The sequence below is a fragment of the Scyliorhinus torazame genome, chromosome 17 (assembly GCF_047496885.1).
Source record: "Scyliorhinus torazame isolate Kashiwa2021f chromosome 17, sScyTor2.1, whole genome shotgun sequence".
Taxonomy (NCBI): Eukaryota; Metazoa; Chordata; class Chondrichthyes; order Carcharhiniformes; family Scyliorhinidae; genus Scyliorhinus; species Scyliorhinus torazame.
Genome location: NC_092723.1, coordinates 135,756,207 through 135,768,276, shown reverse-complemented (window position 1 = coordinate 135,768,276; position 12,070 = coordinate 135,756,207). Strand labels below are relative to the sequence as shown.

The 12,070-nt window shown below is 40.3% G+C and overlaps 1 protein-coding gene across 6 annotated transcripts in view; it reads left to right on the top strand.

Moving 5' to 3' along the window:
- arhgap17a (Rho GTPase activating protein 17a) overlaps positions 1 to 11,854 on the top strand; it is a 169,255-nt gene extending 157,401 nt beyond the window's left edge. For 3 of the 6 annotated variants that reach the window (XM_072481116.1, XM_072481111.1, XM_072481112.1), the window contains 2 exons: positions 2,080 to 2,706; positions 10,933 to 11,854. In XM_072481116.1, the coding sequence (XP_072337217.1) occupies positions 2,080 to 2,706; positions 10,933 to 11,072 (767 nt within the window). In that variant the 3' untranslated portion in view covers positions 11,073 to 11,854. Of the gene's footprint in view, positions 1 to 2,079; positions 2,707 to 4,424; positions 4,450 to 10,228; positions 10,277 to 10,932 lie in introns of all 6 variants that reach the window. The other 3 variants (XM_072481113.1, XM_072481114.1, XM_072481115.1) reach the window with 3 other exon arrangements.
- The last annotated feature ends 216 nt before the right edge of the window (positions 11,855 to 12,070 follow it).

Here is a 12,070-nt window from a genome sequence, read left to right as displayed (position 1 = left end):
CCCATCATCCTCCCACTCCACAGCCCTGGAATTAATTGCCTCAAGTAACCATATAATTTCTGCAAGTAAATTTAAAAATTGTCACGGTGTTGACCACAATCCTCTTTGAATAAGGGGTGATGCCAGAGGACTGGAGGATTGTAAATATTACACCCTTGTTTAAAAATAAGGAAGAATATTGAACCTAGGTTCAGGGAAAATTGTGCTTAACTAACTTGATTTTGTGACACAGAGGATGGTGAGGGAACGATAGTTGATAAAAAAGTATTTGATAAAGTACCATAGATTAGGCTTGTTATAAAGTTTGAAGTTCATGGGGTTAAAGGAGCAGTAGCAGTATGGTTACAAAATTGGCTGAAGAATAAAACCGGAGGCTGGATATCATGGACATGATGGGGGGGTCTGCTGAGCAAGAGCCCACATCACGTTTGTTTAAGTAAGGCCCATCTAATTAAGTACTTTGGTCTCTTAACTGGGCATCAACGTGCCTTCTATGGGATCCTGGACCTTGAGGGGATGGAGAGCTGGTGGCCAATCGGGGGTCAGTAGCTCTATTGAACGGCAGCATCACTGAGTAAGTGGTTGGTGGTATCACACCCACCCAAGGCCTACTATTGTCACTAGATTACAGGCCACAGGTGAGTGATGATGGAACTAGGTCTACTTCGTTTTTTGATATACATCATCGACTTAGACCTTGGAGTACAGGGCAATTTTTAAATTGAAGATATAAAATATTTAAGTGTAGTAACAGTAAGGAAGTTCAACTTCAAAAGAACACAGTCTGGAGGAATGGGGGTTGTGTGGCAGATGAATTTCACTGCAGAGAAGTGTGAGGGGATATATTTTAATAGGAAGAATGAGGAGAGCCAGTACATTAAATGGTGCATTTTGAAAGGTAATGCAAAGAGAGACCATGGGGGGTTTGTGCATAAATTATTTTGCTAAGAAAGGAATTAATAAAGCGTATGTGATGCTGGGTTTTATAAATGGGGACACAGAGTTGAAAGCCAGTGAGTTGTACTAAACTTGGATAAAACACCACTAGTTTGGTCTCAGCTGGAGTATAGGTCCAATTATGAGCAATGTGCTTTCTGAAGAATGTGAAGGCTTTGGAGAGGGTGGAAAGAGATTGACAAGAATAGTTTCAGGGATGAAGGATTGCAGTTACACGGATAGGCTAAAGAAGCCAGAGTTCTCTTTATTGCAGAGAAGACTAGGAAAATCTTTGATCGAAGTTTTTAAAATCATGAAAGGATTGATCGAGTAAATAAAGAGAACCTTTCCACTTGCTATGGGGACGAAAATCAGAGGGCACAGATTTAAGGGAATGTCAAAAGAACCTGCGCTAGTGTGAGGATATGTTATGCAATGCGTGGTTGGAATGTAGAATCATTAGGATGGTGGATACAGATTCAATAGTAGCCTTCAAAAGGAACTTGGAGAAATATGTAAGGCGAAAAAATTGCAAGGGTATAGGGAAAGAAAACTGGGATTGCTCATCAAAAGTGGAGGCACATACCAGGTGATTGAATGGCCTCCTGTGCAGTGCTTATAATTGAGATGCCAGATCAAGCATTAATACTTTCTTAGAATACACTCCAAACAATCTGAATGTCCTATTCTTCCATCATAGTTCTGTAATTTCCTTTAAAAGATTCAGTGGTCTCTCCCTCATACACCCAGCCCTTGACCTACTCTGCTCCATTGGAAAAAGCCCTCATTTTCCTTCCTTTTCCCTTTTCCAGAGGAGGTGCTCGAATAGACCCATATATGATAGTTATGGAATGGATAAAAGTACATTATGAACATTATTTAAACTAAATTACAAAAGCAGACTATTGGAAAACTGGCTCATTTTAGTAAATTTAGGGCTGATATCAGCATGGAATTGATAGGGGTGTGGATAACTTTGGAATCAGAATCACTAAGGAAACAATTGGCTACAATTGTGGGACTTTAGAGTTTTGGGGAATAAATGAATTACAATGAGCTGAATGCCTTCCTCATCTACAATTAGCTTGTGATCTTGTGTCTTCAATGTTCAAACTATATGACATATTTTTTTCCTCCTTTAAGCAACAAAAAAGCCTGCTCCTGCTCCACCAAAACCTTCAAATCCACCTCCTGGACAGCCTCTGGGTCATGGAACAAACCAGCCTGCTAACCAAACTTCCTCACATTCACCAAAGCAGCCTAACCAAGTTGCCGGTCAGCCTGGAAACCGGAGTCCTGTTCAATCCCATGGCCAGTCATTTTCTCAACCTACAATCCAGCCACGCAGGCATTCTAGTAATCAAATGGTAATTCATGCTCCCAGTCACCCCCCACCTCAACCTCCTCCACAGCCTGTCAATCCATATCCAATTAAAGCACCTTGTGAGCAAGGAATGGATCAGTCGTCCAATAGCCCACCTGACACACCAACTCCCCCCAACACGCCTCCATTAGGGGCACATAGTGCGAGCTTCCACCTAACTCAGCACTCCACGCATTCTCATGTCTTCCCAGCAAATCAGGACCTCCATTCACTTCCCCCACAATTTGCCACTTTGCCGAGAGCACGACCAGTACCAAAACCAAGAAGTCGGCCCAATGTTCCACCACCTCCACAGCCACCTGTAGCAGCGCCTGCAACAAACTGTTCCATTCCTGCAGAGAATGCACCATCCAATGTGGCAGCTACAGCTTCAAAAATAGTTACTGGTAAGTATTTTCAAATAACCAACAGGTATTTATAATTTGTCTTCCGCATGTGCAAACAGGAAATAATTGGGGGCCAGATTCTCACTCCAGTGCAATGGTATTATATTTCTAGAAATCTAAACTCTTAATCATTTTGAAGATTTAATGTACTAAATAGAAAAATTAAATTGTTAGGTCAGTTAACGGCAGAGGTTCTCGAGGGATCTTTAAAACTTTCTTAATGACAAAACAAGTAATACTTAATGGGAGAAAGGGCAGACACCAAAACCAAATGTTTTTAAAGAATAATTTCAAGACAGAAGGGCATGTTGCAAGGTAGAAAGGTTTTGCGAGAAAATTCCTGTGGAATAGGACTGGGGTGAATGATTGAGCAGACTCCAATGGTGCCAATGAATCAGAAGGAAGTACGAGGTGCTTTAATAGAAGGCAAGGGATGTGTGAGAGAAGTACAGGTGGAGTCATACCTGGCGCAAAGGAAGACGGTTGTGATTGTTGGAGGTCGATCATCTGAGCCCCACGACCTCATTGCAGACGTTTCTCCAGGCAATGTCCCAGGCCCAAACATCCACAGCTGCTTCAACTATTACCTTCCTTCACTCCATCATAATGTCAGAAATGGGAATGTTCGCTAATGTTGCGCAATGTTCAGCATCATTTGCAACTTTGATACTGAAGTGGTTCCTGGCCATATCCAACAAGACCTGGGTAACATTCATGCTTGGCTGATAAGTGGCAAATAACATTCATGCCACACTGGTGCCACGCAATAACCATCTCCAACAAGAGAGGATTAAACCATCTGCCCATAACATTCAATGGCATTATCATCGCTGAATCCCCCACTATCGGCATTCTGGGGTTACCATCAGCCAGAAGCTGAACTAGACTCGCCATATGAATACTGTGGCTACGAGAGCAGGTCAGAGGCTGTGAATTCTGCATTGAGTAACACTGCTCTGTTCTCCTCAAAGCCTGTCAACCATTTACAAAGCATAGGCCAGGTGTGTGATGGAATACTCTCTACTTGCCTGGATGCGTACAGCTCAAACATCATTCGAGAAGCTTGACATCATCCAGAGCAAAGCAGCTCTGATTGGCACCCCATCCACCACTTTAAATGTTCACTCCCTGTATCACTGACCCACAAGATACACTACAGCAACTCAACGGGGCTCCTTTGACAGCACCATCCATACCCATGACGTCTACCACCTTGAAGGACATGGACAGCTCATGCATGGGAATATCATCACCTCCTCTAAACCAGACACCATTCAGATTTGGAACTATATTGCTGTTCCTTCACAGTCACTGTCAAATTCCTGGAACTCCCTCCTTAACAGCAGTGTGGGTATACCGGCACCACAGCAGTGTGGGTGTACCTGCACCACATGTACTGCAGTGAATCAAGAAGGTGGCGCCACCTTCTCCAAGGCAATTCGAGATGGGCAACAAATGCTGACATTGCCCAGCAAAGCCTATGTCCTAAAGAATTTTTGAAAATGTTTCCGATGAGGGGAACTGTACATGAAGAGGTTGTGCAGATTCAAGTTTGGATTTTTATACTCGGAAACTAAAACTAGAATTTAACTTATGTTCTTTTAGTCATTAGAAATGATTAGTCTTTCAAAAAGAATCTTTCCCATGTATGATTGAGTTGATATTAATGCAGTGGATTAATTTGTGACTAATAATTTTACCTGCCAATGCCTTCACAGGTTTTGGAGGAGACTCTGCCTCGAGGTTTGTAGTTTTCAAACCCTTTGCACTAGCAACTAGTCCTGCTGTTGCTCGCTGGGCAATGCTTTGTCAAAGTTGTGTCTGATGTGCTTTTGATTCATGCTAAAATTAGCGCCTGATTTATTTTTTTGCAACATCTGTGTACAAAGTTAAGTCCAACACTTGGCGATCAAGCTCCCCAATGTTCGTATTGTACTCTTCCTTCCCTTTAGAATAGTTTCACATGAGACAAGTGGTGAAAGGCTTGGTTTTGTGACTCTTGATGTGCATGACTATATTTAGTGATGATTTACTTTATAGCACAGCCCTTTCACTAAGCAACCCATGGAGAAATAACATTGCCATTGTGTACAAGTGGAGTGAACTGTGCATTGGGGAGAAGAGAGGAAAATGAAATCTTACAACTCTTATCCCCAAAAATGAAAGCCTACAATAACAAAATGTGTATAGTAATCTAGAACTCTGCAGATGTCACATTTTTATTGTGTGAAAGGCAGCATCAAATAATGGAGAGTCAACTGGAATATTAAATTAATATTGAGTCCAAAATCACTGCAGCAGTCTTATGATAAAGAGTGGGACTTGTAGTGCAATGTCATTGTAACAGCGTGACAGAGATCTTATTTTCCATCCCCTTTCTCTCCACTCCCCTCCCTTTTCATATGCCTATCCCACACCAAACTCCACACTGCTGATCAGCTCTATAATAGAATGGGTATGGTATGATGCAGACAGACTGGGAAAGTCACAACTTCACACTCGGGCAAGTTTAGACATAGCCTGTCTCAACTGGGTGGCATGGCAAACTGAGTTATTCTCTGGAATGCATTACTGTGGGTCCTGTTGGAAATTTGCATTTGTGCAATGCGTTTGGGTTCAACATATGCCACACATGAGAAATATCTACTTGTGCAAACTAGCAGTGTCAATATTGGCTAAAGAACTAAAGCAAAGCTCGGAGCTTTGAAGACCAGCCCAACAGTTTGCATTTATATCATGCCTTTGTGCAGAAAAATGTCCAAAGTGCTTCTCAGAAGCTTGACATATACTGACAGTGAGCCATATGAAAGAGTAAGGAGGGTGATCAAAAGCTTGCGTTTTACAGAGGACAAGGAAGTGAAGGATGTTACAGAGAGTGGCTGAAGGCACAACAGCCGGTGGCAGTAAAGAGAAGGATATGCAAGAGATCAAAGGAAAAGAGAGTCTTGGACGAGGTATTGCTGAACTGGAAGAGATTACGGAGATGTAGATGGCTTTGGCCTTGAAAAATTTAAACACCAGGATCAGAACTTGTTGTTCGGGAATAAGAGTCCTTGTTCTTCAAAACTGTGTGTTGTGTGAGTGGCACTTGGTACCTGATAATATTCAAAGGTGAGGAGAAAATAGCTGTTACAAAATGAAGGTTATGGCACAGTGTTGTGGCAGTTGATTCACAAGGATATAATGTTGTGAAAGGAGGAAAGACTTGCATTTATATAATGCCGTTTACAACCTTAGGATACCCTAAATGAAGTACTTAGTGACTTTTATAATACTGTATAGGATCTCGTAATGATATATCTCAATTGAATTAGAAACTCCGATTCTTCCTCTGAAATTCCTATGTATTGCATCTTTATCCCTGTATTGAACTAATCTAGAGAATAGAATTCCTACCCTACTCTGCCGTAACTGTGCTAATCTACGTAATGGTTTTTGGTTTGAATGGGCAGCAATGCTGTGGGAGCCTGAAGAGATATGTAGTGCATTCGGAGCTTTTGTAATTTTAGTAATGTTCAGCATATTTGCAGTTTGCATGAGGATGTTAGAGCATGTTCTAATGTTAATTGGCCCCCCTTACCATAATGTAGAATCATTGCACAATCCTCTGCTTCCTTTGGGCATGTAACCTTGCCAGCATTTTGCATACATTGCGGACCTTTAGCTTCAGTTGCAACTGAATAGTTTCTGTGCCTAGATTCTGTTATATTTACTGTTTCACAATAAACTATCTGATAGAAATAGTTCTGTCAAAGTAAAACACATCCAGTTAGTTTTTTTAAAACAACTTGACATTTTAAACTTTTTTTTTTGTTAAAATGGTAGTTTGAAGACTCTTTAATTATTAATAATAGATCAGAGAGTTGTGTGCATTTCAAAACCTCAGTTTCTTCCAGTACTACCTCTTTGGGTGTTCTGGACCAACAGATTCCCAGTGACATGTCCACATCTTTTCTTAAATATTTTAGTCATTGAGGGCTCATTCTGTATCAAGTTTATTAACTTTCCTCATACCACATAGATGAGAGATTATGATCAGATTTTATGATTAACTCCACATTAGTTACACCTGCCGATGGTGATCTTATTTGGGCTCACTCGATCACAATAGGAATCAACCTTCCCGCATTGCTCACTGCTCAGCCTCAATTGATAAAAATGCACTTTCCAGTCATATTTGGCTGTTCAGAGTGCCCTGTTTTTAAATGTGGGACCTGAACAGCTCAATAAAGAAAGTAAATAAAACATATTAATAATTAAGGTAACATTTGGCAGTTAGAAATAAAGCTAAAATGATAGAAAAATGGGCAGAAAGACAAGCTCAGTAGATTGTTTAAGATATGATTTAAAATTTACATCAAGTGCTTATTTTTCCATTTTAAGGTCAAAATTGATAATAAAAGACGCCACTGTTTTGCTTTTTTCTGAATTTCAGTCAAATTATCGAACATAATGAGCTCCTAGAAAGTATCTGCTTTCTATTGTCAATAAATTAAACCGAACATTTGAAGCAAATAAAATCCTGTCAAATATCCACAGCTCCCGTCATAAAGTATAATTCTAAAAATAATTGTGCATGTATCATTATCTCCATGCTCAATGTCTCCTCCCCCATGAAACTTTGATCAGCTGCCTATTGACGCTGTCCATGCATATGGTGAGTTGATGAGGTGCCACTTGTGCTAAGCAGGAAAAGCAATTACTTTCAATATACCAGGGTGTCCGTTGTTCCCGACACTATTGTTTGTGTCTAATTTTGAATCCATCGTTCAGAGGATATTTGTTGAATTTAAACAAGATTAATTAAAATAAACTTGCTCTCAGAAGGCTTAAGCATAAGTTTTTTTTTAAATAGAGCAGAATGGGACTTCCTTCTGCTGTCCGATTATTAAAATCCTTCTAGCATTCCAGAATGTCAGCACCACGTGCAACAGCCATATCATTGAAAGAATCCAAAAACAGTAACTTTCTCTCTCTTTCTCTCTCCCCCACAAAATCCACATCATCCAGACCTTGAAGTCTTGACATTTGTAGTCTGTCTTTTTGGATGTGTGATTCTTTTATATGATCCACATTTTTTTTACACAAAGTCTCTTTCCATGCAATGTCCCCAGTGCTTCACACATTTTGGAAGGGATGGTTCCTGACCACTTAAGTTTCTGATTGCAAATTATTAGGTTCTCCCTGACATCACAAGGTTCAAGACTCTTTCGAAATGACGTGCTTCATGGAAAACATACAGCCCATTATTATCATTGCATCTTCCCAAGTTTTTCTCCGTCATTAAGGCGATAAAACACAGAGCAACAAAAGAAAGCTCATTGTGTATGGGGTAGCACATTGGCATGGATTAAAGATTGGCTAGCGAGCAGGAAACAGATGGCATAAATGGGTGTTTTTCTGGTTGGCAGGATGTGACCATAAAACATAGGCCATTCGCCCCATCGAGTCTGCTCCGCTAATCAATGATATGACCGTCCTGATGTGTTAATCCTCAATGCCACTTTTCTGCGTTATCCTCATAACCCTTGATTCCCTTACTGATTAAAATCTGTATATCGCAGCCTGAAGATGCTTAAAGACACGGCCTCTGTTGCCCTCTTCAGTAAAGAACTCCACACATTGGGGGCAGCACGGTGGTGCAGTGGGTTAGCCCTGCAGCCTCATGGCGCCGACGTCCCAGGTTCGATCCCGGCTCTGGGTCACTGACCCATGTGGAGTTTGCACATTCTCCCCGTGTTTGCATGGGTTTTGCCCCCACAACCCGAAGATGTGCAGGGTAGTTTCTCGTCTCTGTTTTAAATGAGTGACACCTTGCTCTGAGATCATGCCCTTTAGTCCTAGACTCCCCCACAAAATGAAACAACCTCTCAGTATCTACCCTCTCAAGCCCCCTAAGAATCATATATGTCTCAATAAGGTCACCTTTCATAAACGCCAATGAGTACCGGCCGAACCTACTCAACTCTCCTCATAAGAAAATCCCTCCATACCCGGGATCAACCTAATGAACCTTCTCTGGACTGCCTCCAATGCCAGTATATCTTTCCTTTGATAGATAAAAGACGAGTGGTGTGCCACAGAGATCAGTGCTGGGGCCTCAATTTCTTTTTTTACAATTTATATAAATGACTTGGATAAAGGATTATCCATGGTTGCTAAATTTGCTGGCGACACTAAGATAGGTAGGAAAGTAAATTGTGAAGAGGATGTAGGGAGTCTACAAAGGGACATCGATAGGTTAAGTGAATGGGCAAAATTCTGGAAAATGGAGTATAATGTGGGCGAATGTGAAATTGTCCATTTTGGCAGGAAGAATAAAAAAGCTTATTATCTAAATGGTGAGAGATTGCTGAGGTGCAGAGGGATCTGGTTGTCCTAGTACATGAATCACAAAAGACTAGTGTACAGGTACAGCAAGTAATTAGAAATCTAATTGAATGTTATCATTTATTATGAGGGAAATTGATTTTAAAAAGTAGGAAAGTTATGTTTCAGTCGTACAGGACATTGGTGAGACCGCATCTGGTCTCACCAATTGTGCACAGTACTGATCTCCTTATTTAAGAAAATATATAAGTCCATTAAAAATAGTTCAGAAGGTTTGGTAGACTAATACCAGGAATCGGTGGGCAGTCTTACAAGGAAAAGTTGGAGAGGTTAAGTTTGATCTAAACCTTTAAGATCCTGAGGGCTATTGACAGGTTGGATGTGAAGAGGATGTTTCCTCTTATAGAATCTAGAACTGGGGGTCACTCATTTAAGATGGAGATGAAGAACTTTTTTTCCCTTGAGTGTCATGAGTCTCGGGAACTCTCTTCCTCAAAAGGCAGTGGAAGCAGAATCTTTGAATGTTTTTAAGGCAGAGCTTAATAGATTCTTGATCATCATGGGAATAAAATGTTAACGGAGGTAGGCAGGAATGTGGGGTTGAGGTTGCAATCCAATCAGCCATAATCTTATTGAATAACAGAGCAGGCTTGAGGGGCCATATGTCTCCTAATTCATATGTTCGTATGTAACAAGAGCAGGAGGTAGTGTTAAGACCAGGTACTGTGTGTTCCCTACACCAGAATTGAAAGATATGTGTATGCTGAATAATCAATTAATTCCACCCTCCTATAGGCTGAGTGGGTTAAATTGCTTTCAAAGTCAGATTTTTTACTTCAAAGAGAATAGGCCAAAGTTGCCTCCAGTTGAATTCCATGCTGTCGTTGTGGATCTGTACTGATAGTTCAGGCCTGTAGGCTGCTGGGCCCTTCCAGATCTTCAATGATAGTCACTTAAGAGAAACTCTATCTGAGGACAGTTGATCTTTGCTAATATTGATGAACTCATATTTTTTAATTAAAATGAGACCTGGCAGCCCTAAAACTGGCACAGAGCTGTTGGATATTGCATTCATACAGCATGGTAATATGCATTAGTGTGCATCTAACCACTGTATGGGCTTTCCTCCAACATGAAAAGGCCTTTCAGCAATATGGCTTCTAATTGTAAACTATTCTATTAAAAAATGCAGATGTTTGACCAGAAAAGTACTGTTTGAGCAGAATGGGGAGAGTTAATGGTAAGATTTAGGCAAGTGATTGGCCAATTAATCCTGCTAATTCAATGTTAATTTAATGCATGCTTTCCAGCCATGTTACTAACCATTCATCACACTGCTTGCCTGCACTTATACTAATGCACGGGTAAAGAGAATTCTTGGACATCAGAAGAAATGCCTCCATACACACTGAATTCTTTACACTATTAAAAGCATCCAGTTGGGCTGTTCAGTGGTTAATGTACAAATTACAGCAATTTGATTGCTTCAATTACTGTGTAATATCGTTGTGACCAACTTTAATAGTATACCTTATAAGGTGCTATGAATTATACAGTTTGTGGGTGCTGAATTACCACCAGTTAAGCATAGGAAATATTACAGTATAGGTGATAATGGTAGATGGTCCGTGATGTTTCATTCCCGGGAGAAGAGTGTTATATACAAATTCAATTAGTAGTGAAATTCCTGGTGTGTTCTCTTAGTTTAAAGCGGTTAGATTTCCAACATTGTGCACTACTCACTGAATTAGCGCTTGATGTGTGTCTTTAAAGCCTTCGCCCTTGCTGTGATGGTGGAAGTTTCAGAAGATTGGGTTATGGGAAGTTTATTCTGGAATGCTATCCTGACTGCATGAGTTTTATGGGATATGACTAATGTTTTGTGTTTGTTGCTAGATTTTGATTCTACTGTGCAAGACCAGGACTCAAATGAATCAAAGTGTCCTGTGGAGTTGATGCCTGCTGCAGGCAACATGGAACTTGGAAAACACGAACAGCAAGACATTGATGAGGACTCCGAGAGCACTGCTTTGTGAAGGGTCCCAACACTCCACCATTTGCACCGCTAAACTGTCCTCTTAGAAGCTTGATTCTGCTGCTGACCTAAGGATATGTCCTCTGCAAAAAAAACTCAAAAAAAAATTCCTCTTGGGTTATTTTCTGCCGGATGTGCTCTTGTTGCATGGAATATGATTAAAGGTTTCATCAGTGCCACTATCACTGACTCAGCAATGCCACTATGACGATCTAAACAATGCCACTATCATGGATTCATCAATGCCACTATATGGTCTCTGGACTGATTCTATGCTATTTGCTTGTGGTTCAGACAGGCAATGCTTCAGAAAGACAGTCACTTGTTGCAAGAAACTGTGATTACATGAAAAGCAATTCCTTTCTGGAATTTTGACTGTGGGTTAACAGCCAATCATTTGGTTACAGTAGGGTAAACAGTGCCTTGTTCAGTTGTCACCAAGTTTCTGGATGGAAACTCACTGTGGTTTTACATTTTCCCCCCTTTTTTTTTTTTTAAAGTGTTGTACTTTGAGCAGTATCCAGATTTTGTACATGTTAATTAATTCTGTGTTGAGTTCAACGCCTATGAGAAAATGGTACTGGGCTGAGACTGAGTCTGCTCAATCTGTACATTTGTATTTATCCTTAATGCAGTTTGCTTGTAAGATTAATGCTAAACTGATTGTACTCGGTTGGTATTCACTTTGCTATGTTCTGTTTAATGTAAAGTTCACTTGCCTTAGGTTTTGTTTTGCATAAAAGGCAATTTTATAACTGATTAAATCTGAACAAATAATCTTAATACGGTTTCATTAGTCTGAAAATCTTTTATGAATTATAAACAAAAGTGCATTCTTAAAAATGTGTTTAAATTACATTTGTGTACTGAAAAGGAAATAAAATAAGCCACTAAGCTGGTTGCTTGTGGACATGAGCCCAGTGTTCATGACACTTTTTTAAAAATTGGCAAATAATAATCTTTATTAGTGTCACAAGTAGGCTTACATTAACACTGCAA